Source organism: Pelmatolapia mariae, linkage group LG1 (assembly GCF_036321145.2).
Source record: "Pelmatolapia mariae isolate MD_Pm_ZW linkage group LG1, Pm_UMD_F_2, whole genome shotgun sequence".
Taxonomy (NCBI): Eukaryota; Metazoa; Chordata; class Actinopteri; order Cichliformes; family Cichlidae; genus Pelmatolapia; species Pelmatolapia mariae.
In genome coordinates, this window is record NC_086227.1 from 35,152,019 (window position 1) to 35,169,913 (window position 17,895).

At 38.9% G+C, this 17,895-nt stretch overlaps 1 protein-coding gene across 4 annotated transcripts in view; it reads right to left on the bottom strand.

The window, feature by feature from the left end:
• The window catches only part of LOC134631562 (myocyte-specific enhancer factor 2A-like), a 47,479-nt gene that overhangs the window by 13,709 nt on the left and 15,875 nt on the right, over positions 1–17,895 (bottom strand). The window contains exons 1-3 of one of the 4 annotated variants that reach the window (XM_063480020.1): positions 11,128–11,273; positions 10,322–10,507; positions 5,231–5,434 (exon numbers count right to left, since the gene is read on the bottom strand). In XM_063480020.1, coding sequence (XP_063336090.1) covers positions 5,231–5,434; positions 10,322–10,375 — 258 coding nt within the window. In that variant the 5' untranslated portion in view covers positions 10,376–10,507; positions 11,128–11,273. Of the gene's footprint in view, positions 1–5,230; positions 5,435–10,321; positions 10,508–10,647; positions 11,057–11,127; positions 11,274–17,895 lie in introns of those variants that run through there. The other 3 variants (XM_063480046.1, XM_063480039.1, XM_063480029.1) reach the window with 3 other exon arrangements.

Here is a 17,895-nt window from a genome sequence, read left to right on the forward strand (position 1 = left end):
ATGAAGCATCCTGTCACACAGAACTAAACCAAATCAGCTGTTGTGCTTTTCGCCACAGTGCCAGGTTTCACTGTGTTGTAGCGTTCTCTTTCTGTTATGCTTTTCATTCATCTCTGGGCTCTGCAGGCTGACAGGGCTGCACTGCTGCATACCTTGGACAACTGCTCTGTTGTTGTTGAAACTCAAGTCTGCTGGACACAAACTTGTCTCTATTATTATGACAAAAGTAATCTGTTAGTGATAGTAGCTGAACAGTGAGGACTTTGTAGCTGTTTTAGCTGGCAGACCATTACCATTACAGGTTTGCTTGCTTCCACCTCCATTTATGGTTGACATTACAGTTTCATCTACACACATGGAGACACATTTCAAAAGCCTAGTGCTTGTAACAGTGTATGCTAGTCTATCGCAAACACGTTGTTAGGCATGGAGTATAGGGTTTGCAGAATTACTCTGGTTGTGGAATGAACACAATCCATGGAAAAGAAAGTTTCTTTGAAACACCATCAGAACCAAGTACACGGAGAGAAGGCCTATCCACGGGAATATTTGTACAGTTGTTTTTGTAATTTCAGTGAACTGGTCCTTTAAATAGCTTACAGGAGCCACTTTGTACTTGAATGTGAAGAAATTGTACTTTCATGAAGTATACAGTTAGTAATCCGAGTGATTAATTAGGACTTATGAGCAGAAAATGACCCTTTGTTCTGCTGCCAAAACTGTTTTATTAGTTTAAAATTTCCCGATTTCCTGAACACTAAATTATAACCATGTGTAAGAATTTATCCAACCACAGAAACTTTGGAGTTTATAAAATATGCTCTCATTTATACCAGGTTATCTGCTGCCATATTTGACATTTTTACTTTTTAGATGTCAGCCCTGTGTCAAATAATTACTAGTTATTAATGGTTAAGGAAGTTGCTGCTGTTGTGCCATATGGATATATGCACCCAACCCTTGCATACTCTCTGTGACATTTATGAATAATTGCTGGTGCTTGAATGAGCTTAAAAGTCAAATTTATCCTACGTGCAAAGAAAAAACTGTTTTTTGTAAGGCAGGGACTTCATGGCTTCCTGTTTATTGTGTCATGAGCTTTACTGACACCATGAGAGTTGGCAAAAAAAAAAAAAAATTGGGTTTTGTATGGTAAAACGTTACCATACAAAAGTATGAATGATATCACTCTTTTAATTTAATTCAAACACAAAATGGACTAATGCCGTTTCTCTAAATGTTCATCTATTCTTTTAAAGCACTAATAATGGAAGGCTGACTTTGTGGTATTGTTGAAAAGGGGAAGTTTATTAATACCCTTAGGTATGATGCTTCCACTTTATGCTTAGTAATGCAACAAGACAATGAAGCCGGTAATGCAGCTTGTCAGTTAGTTCATCCAAATCAATGCCATGGATACCCTTTCCAAAAAATGTGCCCTAAAATATGAAATATTTGTGTGAAAAATGTGAAATATTCAAACTTTATATCAAAACATTTACCTACACTTTCTTTCAAACAATGTAAAGGAAGACAAAGTATGCTGGTATTATAGTAGCATTGCTCATGTGCAGATTTCCTGTGTGTGTCAAAACCAGCCGAGCTATCTGTGTGTTTAAGAGATAGACATCAGCAAGCATAATATTCCATCAAACAACGACAATGAATCCAAAGAAGCTTTCCGCTTCTCCTTCCAAACATGGGAAGACTGTTGTAGCCAGTGGGGTCCTACTTTACACATAGTCAAATTTCATGCCTAAATGTTGCAAATAGACTGACCGATATGTAAAAGAACACCTCTCACTTTCTAAGCTTTGTTTTAACCAGCTTGTCTGTCTGCGTGACATTTGCGGGAATAAACAAATAAAGGCTCAAAGCAGGCAAATCAAGGTTGGCTATTGGCCTAGAGAGCTTTCACAGGTGTCTGCTTGTGGTTAGCAGCAGAATAGACAGGGTCATATTCCTTAGAATCATTATGGGCAACATCAATGATGCATATTAACTGCCTCCACCACCACCACTGTCACCACATCGAAAATGAATTCCGTGTTCGGTGATTGTAGAGTTTGACGTGACTTTCCACGTTGACAAGCACGTTTCTATTCTGCACTGGCTTATGGTTTTATTTTTCTTTTCAGCACAGTGCCTGTAGTTACCCTTGAAAAACAATGTCACATTTCCCGGGGAAGGTGAAACATTTGAAATAACAGTAAATTTAGAGCACACTGGAAAAAAGACTTGGCCAGACTCTACTGAAACAAACTTAAAAACCGAAGCTCCTCTCTTTTCCAGTAAGTGGAGCCATTTTGGAAGTAAATACATTAGTTTGGGAAGCTTGGGTTCCTTACAATTTGCATTTGGTACAGCATTGCCAAGCGTGTACACGTGGAACTATCTTTATGAGATCACATAAGAGTGATGAAACTGAAGACAGTTTGGTTGATGTTCACTTTGATACAATTCTTTCCTTAAGATTGCAAGTTGAAGACTTGATTAAGGTTCTGGGAAGCCTAACTAAAGTTAGGTTAGGAGGACAGTGGTTATGGTTTGAATTAGTGTAAGACCAAAGAAAATGAAAATTAGTCCTCTGAAGGGATGGAAACAATACTGAGCGTGTGAGGAAAGAGTGTGGGAGCAGTAAATTCAGGCTTCCGGAGAGAAAAACACGCATTAGAAGCTTACATAAACAGTTACAAAATGAGTCACAATGACCATTCATTTTTAATGGCAGGGACACTGACTAAATGCCATGAAAACAGAACAGTGCTGCTCAGGGACCAGTCTCAACAGCATCACCACACTGATGACGCTGTGGGACCAAGCAGAGCGGGTGGATAGCTGGGTCTTATCACTGTGAACAGTCTCAAGAGATCTTTTCTGAGGTCCAGCCTATGTTTCACCATTTTTTTGTATTTCCTTTTTCACTGACACTGAAAAAAATGATAAGTAGACTAGTAGACTAAGTAGATAAGCCTAGTAAGGCATTTGTTCTGCTATGTGAATTGGTTTAGGGTCAGGTGTATATTGAAATGTATTGCTATAGACAGAATTTGTAATCAGAACTCTTTACCTTACGCTCATTCACCACTTTCCAACTCTTTCTCCTAATCAGAAGGTTCCAGGTTCAATCCCTGGCTTTTCAGTCTGAGAGCTATTCTTCAAAACCCCAAGTTGCCCCTGATGTATCCGCCGTGTATGAATGTGTATGAATGGCAGTGTATGAATGTGTGAATCGTAGGTTAAAAGGACTAAGGCATAGAAAAAGGTACTTGTATTAATGGGTGACTGTGATAGTAATAAAATGCTTTGAGATTAGGAAAGTGCCAGTCCAATTACCACTTATTTTAATGCCACAGTAAACACAGTAACCAGTAGACATTAACATACGGTTAAACGAATATTCTCAATGACAGGCTACATTCATCATCAGTAGAGTTTACAAAGGTGGAATTTATGGCTGCACAGTTATTTGGATTGAGTTACATTTTACACATGTACCAGTACTTCCTGATGCTCACCAAACATGTTTTTTAAATCCCCTAAATTGAACATTTGGACCAGTTTAGAGACTTTCTTAGATGACCTCTTTAGTTATTTTATTGCCTTCTTTCATAGTGGAACTCAGCCAGTTTGGTTTTACCACTTTAAATCTTAATAACCTTTAGAGTTCCTATTATGCAGTAACTGTAGTACTGTACTGTAATCAGCATGAAATGAGCACACTGCTTGAGCACTTTTATTCGTCTTGCATCACCTACATGAATTCTTCTTTTATTTTGACTGATCAGTAGGACTATTCTCATTTTTACTTGTGTCGGATGGGGGACAGTTTCCTCACAGAATGCACCAGTGTAAACTAGTAGAAGGAAACAGCTGCATGCCTGTCTGTCTCTCCTGAACCTCAAGTGTTACATCTGGCCTTTACTTTATAAAGATCAGCACTAATGTGTTCAATGAAATGACACATCATAAGCAATGGAAAATCTATTTCTCAATATTTCATAAAGAGGAAGACAATACTGAAGGCAACAGCTAAACAAATCCTCTGGAGTTACACTTTTTAGGAATTCATCTTTCTAAAACACAACTGCAGGCATTTGTTTCCCTAATCTGCTGAATGGATGCTGCAAGAGTCGATCCATGCACTTGCGTACACAATGAAATAACAAAACCCAGCATTATAGTCTTGCTAAAATTTCATCAGTGTTAATTCAAAATCAGCTGCAGCATGTGATGTGTATTTGCATACTACAGTCATTAGTGCTGAGTGATCCAACATAACAGGTTTCAACAAATGACCCATCAAAAGACGTCTCTACAAACAGACTATCCAAAGGTCAAAGCAGTGGTTGGTGGTTCTTTGTGTCCGGGGGTGGGCGTCCAGGTACACACCGGCTCACTCCTTGATGGCTGCTTATCGGGGCCTGGAACCTGGGGCTCGCTCGGGCCACTTCGGGGGTGGGGTGCCCTCGGCCTCTCGGCCTTGGGCTCGGTCACTCAGGCACAGCTGGCTGCCGGCGGAGCTCACGGGCACGTCACTGCAACCCCACCTGGCTTCTGCTCCGCGGCTGCTGAGTGATCCCTCATCTGGGACTCTCCTCAGCTCTTTCTGGGACAGTGGCGCGGCTGCCCCTCTGTTGGTCTTCCTTGGTCTCTTGTGTTCTGGGGGCCTCTGGATGTCTGGAGTTTTGATCTCCTCCATACCTGCTTCATGCCCTGGAGGATGGGACTGTGGCCCCCCACACCCTCTAGCAGATCATTACATTAAGGAACCTTTTAAATACAAGCGCGCTCATGCTCACAGGTGTACACACAGGTGATCACACACACAAACTACACCCTTTTTGGCTCCTACCTCAAAGCACACTGTGCGCTGTCGATCTTACGTGCTGCACAATAATGTTTAATATTAAGTATTTAGTGTTATATTCCCATATATCATTGTGATGTTGTTTATTCTATTACTCTCGTTTTCTTCTGCTTGTTTTCTTTTTTCTTTCTCAACAGGTGATCCAGGTGATCGATATATGTATTTTTTGTCTGCTTATTTTGTTGGTTTTTGTTTTTTGCCCTTTATCCCCGTCCCTCTTCTCAGCTGTTTTTTTTTTTTCCCCCTCTTTCTTTCTCCCTTTTCTTTTCCCCTGTCCCGTATCTAGCAAGTAAAAAAAAAAAAAAAAAGGTCAAAGCAGTGACATGAGTAAAAGGTTAACAACAGCGTCCTACCACGTACCTCGACGATGTCAGAGTTGGTTCTGCTCTCGTGGGGTTCGTTGTATTCTGTGTACTTCAGCAGGACTTTGTCCATGTCGGTACTGGCATACTGAAACAGCTTGTTGGAGCCATTGAAGATGATGAGGGCAATTTCACAGTCACACAGAACACTTAACTCGTAGGCCTTCTTCATCAGGCCAAACTTTCTCTTCATGAAAGTCACCTGGAAGAACAAAAGCCAGAGATCAGCCTAGAATAGCTAACCTACAACAGGTCAAATAGAGGGTCATACCTGTTGGTTCTTTCTAGAACCAAACCATTTTTTTCTATTTAATTTCTTTAACTAACATATCTTTAAATTTTCACAAGAAAGTCAGAGTATTTATAAAATTAAGGCTACACGGCATCCAAAAATATTTTTGGATGTGTTCTGTCTGAAGTTGTAAATCACCGTTTGATTTGTACTCTGTGCTGTGTGTTGAAAATGTAATAAATCTTTCAAAAAAACCCTGTTTACAGTAACAGTTAATTTTTTTTGTCTTCATAACCCGATAATATTAAAAAAAACCCTGTCTTTTAAAGCAGTGAAATCTAAATAGTCCATCTAAGGGCTTCTGAACAGGTAATCCGCTGTGCTTTTATCCCGTGGCCTCTGATGTGAATGTATGGTGCAATGATAGCAATAGTAATACAAATCTGCACTAACACAAATGTTTCATTTTAGGTGTTTAAACAACTCTTCCAAAACAAGCGATACATTTGTCAGCTCATTCTACCGCCATGTTCACTGGCAGATAGTTTTCAGAGAAAAGAGAAGAGAATTAAAATGTGCGTGTAAGTGTCAAACAGGAAGAGACAAGGGGTGGGGGATCTCTAGTTCTCTAGTTCTGCACTTCTGAAAGAACGCAGTAATAATCTGGAAATACTGATTCAGTAACACTGCAGTTTCAAGTGGAATGTTACTGAATGAGTGGAGTGGATGGGAAAGGTAGGTGGGGAAAGAAACTATGTAATGTTTCACCTCCCTTAATGATTACCATCAAGGTGTTCATCTTTATTAGTAAGACAGAGGGTTGTGCATAAACATTTTCAGCAGAAATACAGTCAAACCCCCCTTTAAGCTCATACTGTAGTGTTATATTGCACTATGGCTTATAAAGTAGAACAGTCATTCTTGACACCTCCATATTCCTCCAGACCATAAAGCTAAAACATATTGTTTGGAGTGGACCATTTACAGCTCAGTGTAAACCCACACATAACCCACAGGTCATACATGGATCATGCTCTTATCCCTTTTTTGGTGTGTAGCTCACTCCCTGCAATGAATCATCTGTATTTATCTGGGTATGTCTTACTTCTGTCATAGCTTCTGGGATCCTGACTCATATCTTTTCAGTTCCAGAAGCTTCTGTAGACTCACATCTCAAAGCTTTCTGGCAATGTTGAGTGTCAGGTGTATTTCTTTTTACATAGTTATTTCTGTAGTTCAGTTCTTTACACTTTCCTTTACACTTGGTGTTCTGAGCACTTTTACAGATCTTACCATAACGCTGTCATGACACTCAAGCATCATTATGGGCAAAAAATATAACAGGAAGTGTCTTGATTATTACCTCTGTAAAATATAATTGGGACTAGAGACAGATTTACAACTTTCAAAACAGCCCAGTTGTACGAAAATGTATACTGACACAGGACACATTATTATTAGAGCTAAAAATCTAAACTATTCACAGTCAAATAACAAAAATCTTTTTCTCTGTTTTTAGCTTTTAGTTGCTTTTCTGCCAAACGATTTATTTAATTGATGGGAATTCTAAATAATACCACTTGAGTGATGGCTTAGTGGTGTTTCAAGAAACTGTGTGCACAGTACCTGTTTAGTAGAAAACATCCACTCCTCTGACATTCTTTTTTACTTTTCCTGTTTTATGCATTCCCGAAGTGAGGAAACCATTTTATATCCTGGTATTATATACAGTATGTCATTGCTTTACATACTACAGTTACAAAGCAGAAATAAGACAGACTAACTTTGATCTAACTGCAAGTCCTAAAAAATTCATATCTTTACTGTTACCAAAGTATTTAACTGTATTTAACTGTAGATGTTATTTTCTTTCATTTATCGACAGCTGACATTGTAAAGCTAGTTTGACTATAGTCTACATGGTAAACCCTCAGATGGGTAAATATGTGGTCTCTGGTTTAAGCCTCATTTGACGAATTTTACTCAATGGACTGTAGATTGACTTTTCTTTTTTATAGTATAGAACGCCAAATAGACATTGACTGGGACTGAATTATTTGCACACAAGCATTCATAAACATTTTTATTTTCTTCACATCCGGGCTGCTATAATGTAATGTGTGTCTAGTCACAATATTTTGTATAGTAATTCTCACAGAATCGTTTTTGCAAACATGTTACAGTAACAAGATTAAATGATAGTGGTGAACTGAATGACACAGTCTTAGAGTTTGGGAGATAAACACGTCCTGAATTCGTAAGTGTGCTCACTTGTAAAAAAAAAAAACAAAACAAAACAACTGTACAGCTTCAGACAGAACTGAAACAAAAAAAATAACAACAAAAAACACATGACATAAAAGTTATAAATTGATTAGCATGTCACTGAGTACAATAAGTATTTGATTCCCTTACAACACACTTAGTACTTGAGTACTTAGTACTTCGTAGAGACAACCTTGTTGGCAAGCACAGCGATAAGATGTTTCTTGTAGTTGGTCACCAGATCAGCACACATCTCAGGAGGGAATTTGGCCCACCCCTCTTCACAGAAACTCTATAAATTATTTTAGCTTTCTTGGCTCCTGCTTGGCAACTCATTGATGTACTTCTTCTTCAGCCACTCCTTTGTTGCCTTGGTAGTTATTTTGGATCATTGACAGGCTGAAAGGCCCATCCAGGACCGATTTTCAATGTTCAGGTTGAGGGAAGGAGGTTCTCGTCCAAGATTTTTTTTTATACATGGGTCTGTCCACTGGCCCCTCACTGCAGTGAAGCCATCCTGTACCCTTAGCAGAAAAACAGCCCCCAAACAGAACGTTTCCACTTCCATGCTTGATTGTGGGGATGATGTTCTTTGGGTTATACTCAGTGTTTCCACAAACACAGCAAATGAATGTTATGCAAAACTTTCATCTAACCACAGCTTTTTTCTCCCAAACCTTCTCTTAATCATTTAGATGTTCACTGATAAACTTAAGATAGGCCTGTACACATGCCTGCGAGGGGCTGTTGGGATCATCAATCCATTAAAGCATATTGTGTTACCAATGAAGTGCTTGGTGACCGTGGTACCAACTGCCTTGAGATCAGTTACAACCTTGTCATGTGTAGTTCTCGCCTAATCCACCAACACTCTCATTTTTATTCTCACCCCATGAGGCAAGATCTTGCATAGAGCTCAGACTGTGGGTGACTGATGGTCACTTTGTTTTCCATTTTTTAATAATCTTAGCAGAAGTTCACCTTCTCACCAAGCTTTTTGCTGATGGTCTTGTAGCCATTCCAGCAGTCCACAGTCTTGTCCCTGACGTCCTTTGACAACTCTTTGGTCTTGCCCACAGTGGTAGATAGGTGGAAATGGAAGAAACTGATTCTGTATATAAGTGTGTTATATCCACATAATGAGATGAAATCAGGAGCACCTGTAACTGACTGATTGATTGATTGGCTGTGTGCCCATGTGGAACAGGAATTACAATCTATGGGAGCCAGAATTCTGTCTGGGTTGTAGAGAATCAAATACTTAATTCACCCAATGACATGCAAATCAATGTATAACTATTATTTAATGTTTTCTCTCTGGATCATTGGTTCATATTCTGCCCCTCTCCATTAAAATGAAACCATGAAAATTACAAACTGTTCATTTCTTTGCAAGTGAGCAAACGTGCAAATTCAGCAACATTAAATAATCAGTTTCCAATGGCTTAAGGTCAGTTAACTTGTAAACTGTTGTCTCAGAAAACAAGTTTCAAGTGATACTATCTCTTGAGCATAACTTGCAAATACATTTATGTGAAAAGAGATTACCAAAAACTACACTGTTCCTCTTTTAGAGTGTGTGGCTGCATAAACACCATCTATCACTAGTGCATCTTTCCACTACAGCAAAGTCATTGCTGTATATTGTGCATGATGTGTGATAGTCTGATACATTAAAAAGAGGAAAAACTGCTGAAAACACTTTATGCACTTGACAGATAAAAAAAAAACACAAACCAACTTCCCAAAATAGAGTACAAGAACCTAAATATACGGCAGACTCAAGTGATAGTGCACGCCACACAACTGAAGCAGTGTCTATCTAAAAATGCTTCAGCCAAGACAACCAAACATCAAATATAAACATTATCCCAGATATTTATTTTCCAGCCACATCCCTATTTCCAGAGCCTGTGCCTTCCTTCCAGACAGGCTGGTATTTGTTGTGCTGTTGGGGGTGATATATATAGAGGAGACAGACAGAGAGGGATTCCAGTGGGCAGCAATGTGGCTGCGTAAGGAGACGGTGAGGAGAGAAGGCCACTGTGTGTCCCTAACACTGACCCACCCTGCTAATGACAGGGTGCTGTCCGGACCCAGCTAACCCCAAATTACTGCCCTCGCCACCAGCTATGACCACTACACTCTCAAAAGTGAAACAGCTTAAAGAAACCTCTGGGAGCTTCTTAGATTTAAACAAAAGTGTACCAGCAAAAGGTTGGGTGCAGGATCCTTTTACAAAGTGTTAATGAACCTATCAGTACGTGCTCATGTACATAATATGTGTCTTTTTATTAGAAACGGGTACCTGACTAAAATGGCACTTCTACTTTTATCCGGCTCTTTGGGATCAACACAGTGAACGTCACATTTTTAGAGTGTGCTCTGAGCAGGAGCGCCACATGGGCCACACATCGACACATGAGATATCACGAAAACTAAACATAAGAATGAAATAAATGCTAAAACTAGAAGCTGTTCTCAACAGTTAAAATACACAGCAGATTTCAGCACTGACATAAAGCAACAACGCAAAGATATTTTGCGCAAAAACTAAAGACATTTAAGAAGACAAAGGAAGAAGACACTCACCTGTCGGTTCCTCTCATCAACGATACGGGTGATTTGAATCTTCTTCCTTCCCATTGCTAAAGCAACGTCCACCAACAACCAAAGATGAATATCAGAGGGCTCCAAGTAGTTAAAAATTTAAAAGACAATCCTCAACACATAGTCCCCCTGTCAGCTCCTGTTAGTCCATCAGCTTAGCATGGCTTTCTGAAAGAGAGCAACAATCAGCGTTAACTTAATCATCATTTATTTACTGTGTACGAGCAGTCACAGAAACAGTTCTATTCAGCAAAGATATTCAAATACTTGGACAAATCATAGAGTGCAAAGGGTCGCACACTGCTTACACTGAAAATGCCAGTTATGCAAGGAAAGAAGGAACAGAAAGAAGAATGAATAATAAACATACATTAGTCAAGGACACAAAATCCATTTCTACCATTTTGAATTTTTCCTCTGCAGTTTGGCATTTCACATTTTGCTGTCACTGTTGATTGCAGTTTTGTAGAAAGAAGGAGGACATCTTTTCAAAACACCATAAAGAGAGCCATTAAGAGGACACGAAGCAAGACTGACTAAACACGTGCTGGTCCAACAACAAGGATACGATCCCTCACCAGCTTCTCAACTACTACTGCTGGAACACACAATTGAGCCAAAGACTGAACTTTCTGTTTGTTCTAGAGAGCGTTCCTTTCACTCAGGAGCTGAATCTATAATTATAAAGAGACACATGAGCACAGACACTGTAATACATAGAGAATAAGCGTCATACTGTATGTACCATACTTCAACACACGCCTCTGTATACTGTAGCTTGCACCAACCTCTTCTTTATCTGCACCAACCAGGCCAGCTGTCTTTAGTGAATTCACCTCTGCTTTCTGGCTTTCTCCTCTTGCAGGAGTGACCACCTGCCTTGATGCGTCCCTCCTTTCTTCAACCTCAGTGTTTCTGAGCCCTGCCTTCCCGCAGAGCTCCTTAGCTCTTACCTAATCTCATCTGATCTGGGAGGAGGCAGAGAGTGAGACGAAGCCAGGCTTTACCCTAACCCTCCCTGGATTATTGCAGCATGTGGAGCCCAGCGCTGAGCCACCAAAACCCCCACAGCAGACCCAGTTCACAGGGTTGAGAGATAGAACAAATGCATTTGTCTTTCACCAGAGAAAATGTATTGGTTATTTTTGTAGATTTAAATGTAGTGCACATATCTTAAATGGTAATATAGTTAAATACCACAAAAAAACCCACACACACACTTAAATTTTCCAAAATACCATTTTAATTCCAAATGTATCTTAGCCCACTTTGTTCTTGTTCCATTTAAATGATTATTTGAAACCCTACATTTTCTGTTTTTGTTTTAACATTTAAAGCCAAGTTATATTTAATCACAATTAATTTGCAAGAAAAGGCACGCTATCACTCTAATGCTTCCTGTTCACCATCAGCCGAGATCCCAACTGACCCTTCAGAAGTCACGGCAGAATATAAACTGTAACAGACAAAGACTCCTTGTATGTTTGGGATTTAAAGGTCACACGGATTTATCGGTTTTACAATCTGGATGATTTGATGGGAAGACACAAATATTTTAAAAAGAGAGAAAGAAAATCCTTTCCATGATACTTGTCCCTGCAAACATCATCATCATGCAGATATTTATTTCAGCCTGTGCTTTTGAGTGATGAATATTTGCAGTGTTATAAGTTTCAATCAGATAAACCCTAGTATTGCTCTGGTATTATTAGGATAACAGACTGGACTTTGTACTACCTTAGTCACAGCGTTCTGTCGTTAAAACATGATGATCTGCTTAAATCTGCTAAATTTTAACACTTCAGGTCACATTAAGTAAAGTCATAACCATAACTGGCCTCTTAGCCGGCCTAACTGGAAATCTGAATAAATGGGACTGACACGGTAGTTGCTGGTGCCAGCAATTACTTTAGTTTGGCGTAAAATGATTTTAGAAGATCTTAAATGTTAAGACGGGAAATGCTTAGTCTTCCAATTTGGAAGCCTGTTGAATTAGAAACAGTTGAATGTGTTCATTGTTTGCTATTATATATTTATATCAGTATAAATGTGTTCAGCATAAATGCATCTTATGTAATAACATTGAAAACTTACCTGAGATGGTGCTTTTTCATTTTGTAGCAGATTTAAAGTTTGACATTATTGCAAAAATCTTTCATGAATCTGCTGCTTCACTGGTCATTAATGACCTCTAATCATCTATCCATTTTCGTAACAGGCTGGAGTCTGTCCCAGGTGTCACAGGGCAAGAGGCAGAGTATACTCTGGATAGACCACCAGTCTACCACAGAGACAGACAGACAACTATTCATGCTCGCATCCACACCCACGACCAGTTTATAATCACCAATTAATCCAACATGTCTTTGGACTGTGGGAGGGAGCTGAATAACAAGGAAACCTTCGTGTTGTGACAGTGCCACTGCACCACCATGCTGCCTATGATATGAAAAATATGGTGGCTAAAATCAGTACAATAATTACTTTGAACCAAGCTGCCAACTTGCCAAATTAATAGAAGTGTTGTTGTGGAAGCAATTTGCATCCATATATAACTCTGTCAAAGATTTACATTAGAAACCAGTTTAACTAGTTATAATCCAACCCTTTGTACTGAAATTGAGCACTCAAAGTGCTTCTATGCTACAAGCTGCATTTATCCTTCCTATTTCAAGTAAACTCTGATTGATGCATCAGAGGCAGTAGGGTTCAGCTTATGTCTAAGGAAACTTTGACATGTGGACTGGAGAAGCCAGGAATTGAACCACTGACCCTCCTACCAGGGGACAGCTTGCTGTTTCTCTTACCACAAAATGCCTTCTGTGGGAATATTTCCTATCACTTTATTTGCTTCAAAAAGAAAATGTGGAAAAATTTACCAAAAAAAGACAAATGTTAGGTCTGTTTGTCTTTTTTGAATTGCACTAACGCTAACCTTTTTAATGGGATATTTTTATAATTAAAGACAAATTAAAGTTTGTTTTTAAGACCCCCTTTACTTATTACACACTTATAGGGTTAGAGTCTGGACTGGATAGTGGACCGGTGCTCTTTTCTAATATATTTAGCAACTCACACATTAACAAACAACAACCTTTATTTGTCACATACACAATTATACAGAGTACAACATGTAGTGAAATTCTTGTGTCCGAGCTGCGGACAGGCTGCAGACATAGCCGCGCCATTCCAGGGCTTGGTTTTTAGCATGGGGGGTCTAGCCAGGGCCCTTACTGGATACCGGGTGGGAATCGAACTTGTGACTCCCACTCCGAAGGTGTGTAGTCTTACCACTACACTATCCAGCTGGATTAAGTACTTAATAGTAGGAGGACACAGCACAGGACTCTGATACCAGACTTGGGTTCACCTTCTCTTGTGTTTTGTCATTTTTTGGCTACAAAAATACTTTGAAGGAGATCAGGGGAAGATTGTGGTTTCCCTGAAATATTAATACATGCAACATATCGAGTACTTTATCATTAGTTAGCCAACGCTTTGACTTTTTCCCCAAAAAAGGTCAGTCAAGGGCCTAAATATAGTCATAGAAAGGTGAATAATTTGTAGCTGCCATGTGCTACTATTATAAGCTAGAAAATCGATGTCAGTGAATAATTTGCAAATAGGTAAATGATGGTAAATATTAAAGATGTGGCTAAGATTTGTTGTTCATGCTGGCAGTTAAGGCTGCCACGATTAGTCGACTAGTCACGATTACGTCGACTATTAAAATCGTCGACGACTAATTTAATAGTCGACGCGTCGTTGGACGCTTTGTAAGATCCCAAAAGACGCAGGAATAAGTAGTAGGATTTAAGAGTGTAATAACGGACTGAAACAGAAGATGGCAGCACTGCATGTACAAGGATGCCAGCAGCCGTTAAACCCCGAAGAAGAAGAAGTAGCTCTGTCCCAGAATTCATAGCGCAGCCCAGCTCAGTTTCCAACAATGGCGGCAGCTAGTTAGTTTTAATATTATTCTTATTATTCTTTCTGGGTCACAAAATAAATGTTTAATATATTTTCAGGCGAGAATGTAGCTGTGTAAACCTCAAATATCTGCTCAGTTTATCAAGACACCACATATTTTCAAAAGCGCTCCGACATTTTCGGAGACGTCTGTTACCCACCAGCTCGATAGCTAGCCGGAATTCAAGGCTCACTAGAGCCGGTGAGAACACCGGACTCCCGGAAAATCGTTTTCAAACCCACCGCCGTCTTTCGCTACTCAGGTTAAAAATGATATATAAGTCACTTAGATAACTTAAAAATGATATTGTTTGGCTTTTTTTAGTATTTTATTTGTTCTTGAGTAAATCGGTTTGGCTGAGATTAAAGTTATAGTTTTTACACAGCTGAATAAACGTCAAGCAGACAACTGATTATCAGAAGTGTGAGATGCTCCAGAATATACTCCGGTGTCCTGTTATATTTTAGATAGCAAGGAGTTTATTAAACTTCACCGAAACAATCTGCAAATGTCATTAAAATTTAATAAACTATCATCTTGTCTTTATTTTTAGTTAGCACATACCTTAAACACTTAAAGCTGTAAGCTAATGATAGTTATATAAGAGCAGATGCTGCTGGTGCAATAAGCTGTACGTTTTACGTCCAATGGATGCATGATCTGATTAGTCGACTAATCGCAAAAATAATCGTTTGTGGCAGCCCTACTGGCAGTAAATGTCTAGTCTCCATATGTTTTCCTCTGAGTGCTTTATTGCTGACATTTTAAAAAGAATGAAAGATGATGCAACCTTGGATCCAGAAACAATGCAATACTACTGAAACACAAAATTGCCAAATGCTTATAGACACTTTTTCCTCTCTGTAATAGCAACAATTGCTTTGTTTCAGGCTGCCCATGCTTCAGTGGAGTCTGTTTTACACCGTTCATTCACATGTTTCCCAGACAAGCTGTCCTGATCAATGTTACTATGGCAGAAACTATCTGGCTGATATGAAAATTAATACGAACAGAGATGACCCCACAGACAACCAGCACTCACAAACACACAAATCATCCATGTACTGTAATATTATTACACTCAAACAAAAAGTCCCATCTATTCTAAAACAGTGAGTAACCAGATCACTTTAACAGTTTGCTTTTTTCATTCTGAGAGTTCAAACTAAACAAGAACATCAGCATCTACTTTTTGTGCTCCTAATGTGCTCCAAATCTTAGTTCTTTTAATTTTAAGTACATTTTTAAATTTGTTTGAAGTTAGATCTTAAAACTGTTTTATTCGCTACTGCTTTTAATTAAGATAGAGAGATGTTCTTTTTCCTTTTGAATATACGTTCTTAGGTATGTACACTGGTGAATGTGATGATGGCGATTGTGAGGGTGGTGGTGACGATGGTGGTGGTGATGATGGCAATGATGATGTATGTCTGTGTCATAGGTAACTCACTGCATGCGTCCTGTTGACAGTTTCTCGTTATTTTATTTTGTTTTATTTTTTATTTGTAATTTCCTTTGCTTTTTTATGTAATGCTCTTGATGTTTGTGTAAAGCACTGAGTTGTCTTGTACACGAAATGTGCTCTATAAATAAACCTGTCTTCCCTTGCCTAAAAGAAAATTACAGTAATTTAGGATGTGTTTCATACACTAGTAACAAATGTGATATTGCTGTGGAATTTCTCCTCTTGTGGTGAAGTAACACACAAATATCAGATCATAATAAAGTGTTAATTATACGCATAAATTCCGACATGAAAAATGGGGAAACATCAATTAAAAAAATCCCTTTCATTTCATAATTTAAACTTGCTCTGACCCTTTCAGCACCTCTCTAACTTTAGAAGATGCTTTCCTCTTGATACATCCTTAAACAGGGAGCGCTAAACCCTAGAGCGAACCTCACAGTCAAAAACCCTCCGCCTTATCTCGCCCATGAAATCCAATTCCTGTGGATATTCTGAAGCGTGACAATGCTTTGTCAGGGTGTGAAACACACTTTTCCAAGGTTGGATTGCACTGGATTTTATTTTATCTCGTATGTCTCTTCAATAGCAGAATCTCACTTCTTGTTGATTTGGTTAATAAGAGTCAAAGAGCTTCCACCTATATTGTTTTACAGATAAAGTATGATGAGTGCCACACAAGAGTACATATGAATGGGGAGTACACACATTGGAACCTCTTTGCAAAAAAAAATAGCTGACAGCCAAATACATTTGCTAAAACTTCACATAGTTCTAAGTTGTTAGACAAAGTGAGAAAATCTTTGAATAATCACATGGACGTAAGGCAGAAGTAAAGAATATTGAGCTCAGCCAAAGACAAAACTGTGGTCTGTAAAATAAAAAAGGAAATGCCAAAGTAGGTTTTACCTTTAATAATTATTCTCTGTGCTTTTGTTTGTCAGTTTAAATTTGAATCAAGTTTTAAAAAAAATGCAAGTTGTTATTTTTATGATTCAAACAAATGATGTTGCTTAGTGAATGTTAGTGTAGGCGAATGTAGCTGTAGCAGTACTTATTTTTGGAGTTGTTAATACCCAGCACCAAGCTAGTGCTGGGTGACTGAACACTATGGTGCATGAATATATGGGCTGCTTAGGTTTGGCAGAGCCCAGCAGCAGAGCACATCGCTGACTGTTTTTTATTTATTTATGGCTGATTTTGTTTAGATGTTTCAAGAAGTCTTTAAAGCGGAATTGCTGAGTAGTGCCATCCTTTTTGAGGCACTAAGCTAGGATGAAGAGTTTTGCACAAACACTGAAACTGCTGTGACAGAGATTCTTATCATGTATTGTAAGCAAATGTAGTGCTGTGGACACCTGGCATTGTAGTGTTGTTGTTAAGATCTTTGGAACAATGCACTAGTCCCTCTCTCTGTGTCTGACAAATTACTGAGTTGACGGCAATGCAGTTAACTTGTGGCAGAGCACATAAACATCAGTTAAACTGTAAAGCTTGCAATCACTACTACCACTGCTTTATATTTGCAAATGGCTAAATAAGTCATATGCAGAGCACTGGCCAAGTTCTATCCATGAACATGATGTGGCAAATCATCAGAGCCCATGATGGGTATATGACACTTGTCTTGCAAGTTTTTCTACATGTCAAAAGTTGCGCACGCCACCAGGATCACTTAACGGTATATAGGGGGTGAAGGGGTACGGGTTTGGCTCTGAAAATATATCGGTACTCGTAGATTTTTAGGCAGACTGCGGCCACCCTACAGCTGGCTGTTTAGCTGCTGCATAAACATGACAATGATATCATTAATCTTAGTAAGAAAGTAAAGTATATACCCCAAAATGTTAAACTGTTCCTTTAAAATACTTCCCGGTTGTATATAATTTATAAATATACTAAGCAATAACCTATATCCACTATGAAGAGCTCACTTAAATTTAAGCTCACTTAAATCTACATTTTCTGACAGTGAAACATCATGACCCATGACTCTACTGAGCAATTCTTATGAATAGTGAAGTGTAGTGTGGGAGTTTGAAACATTGTGTCACCCACGTAGTTCATCAGCAACAGTGTTTCAAACTCATGGCCACTGAAATGTTCCAAGATTAAATGCAG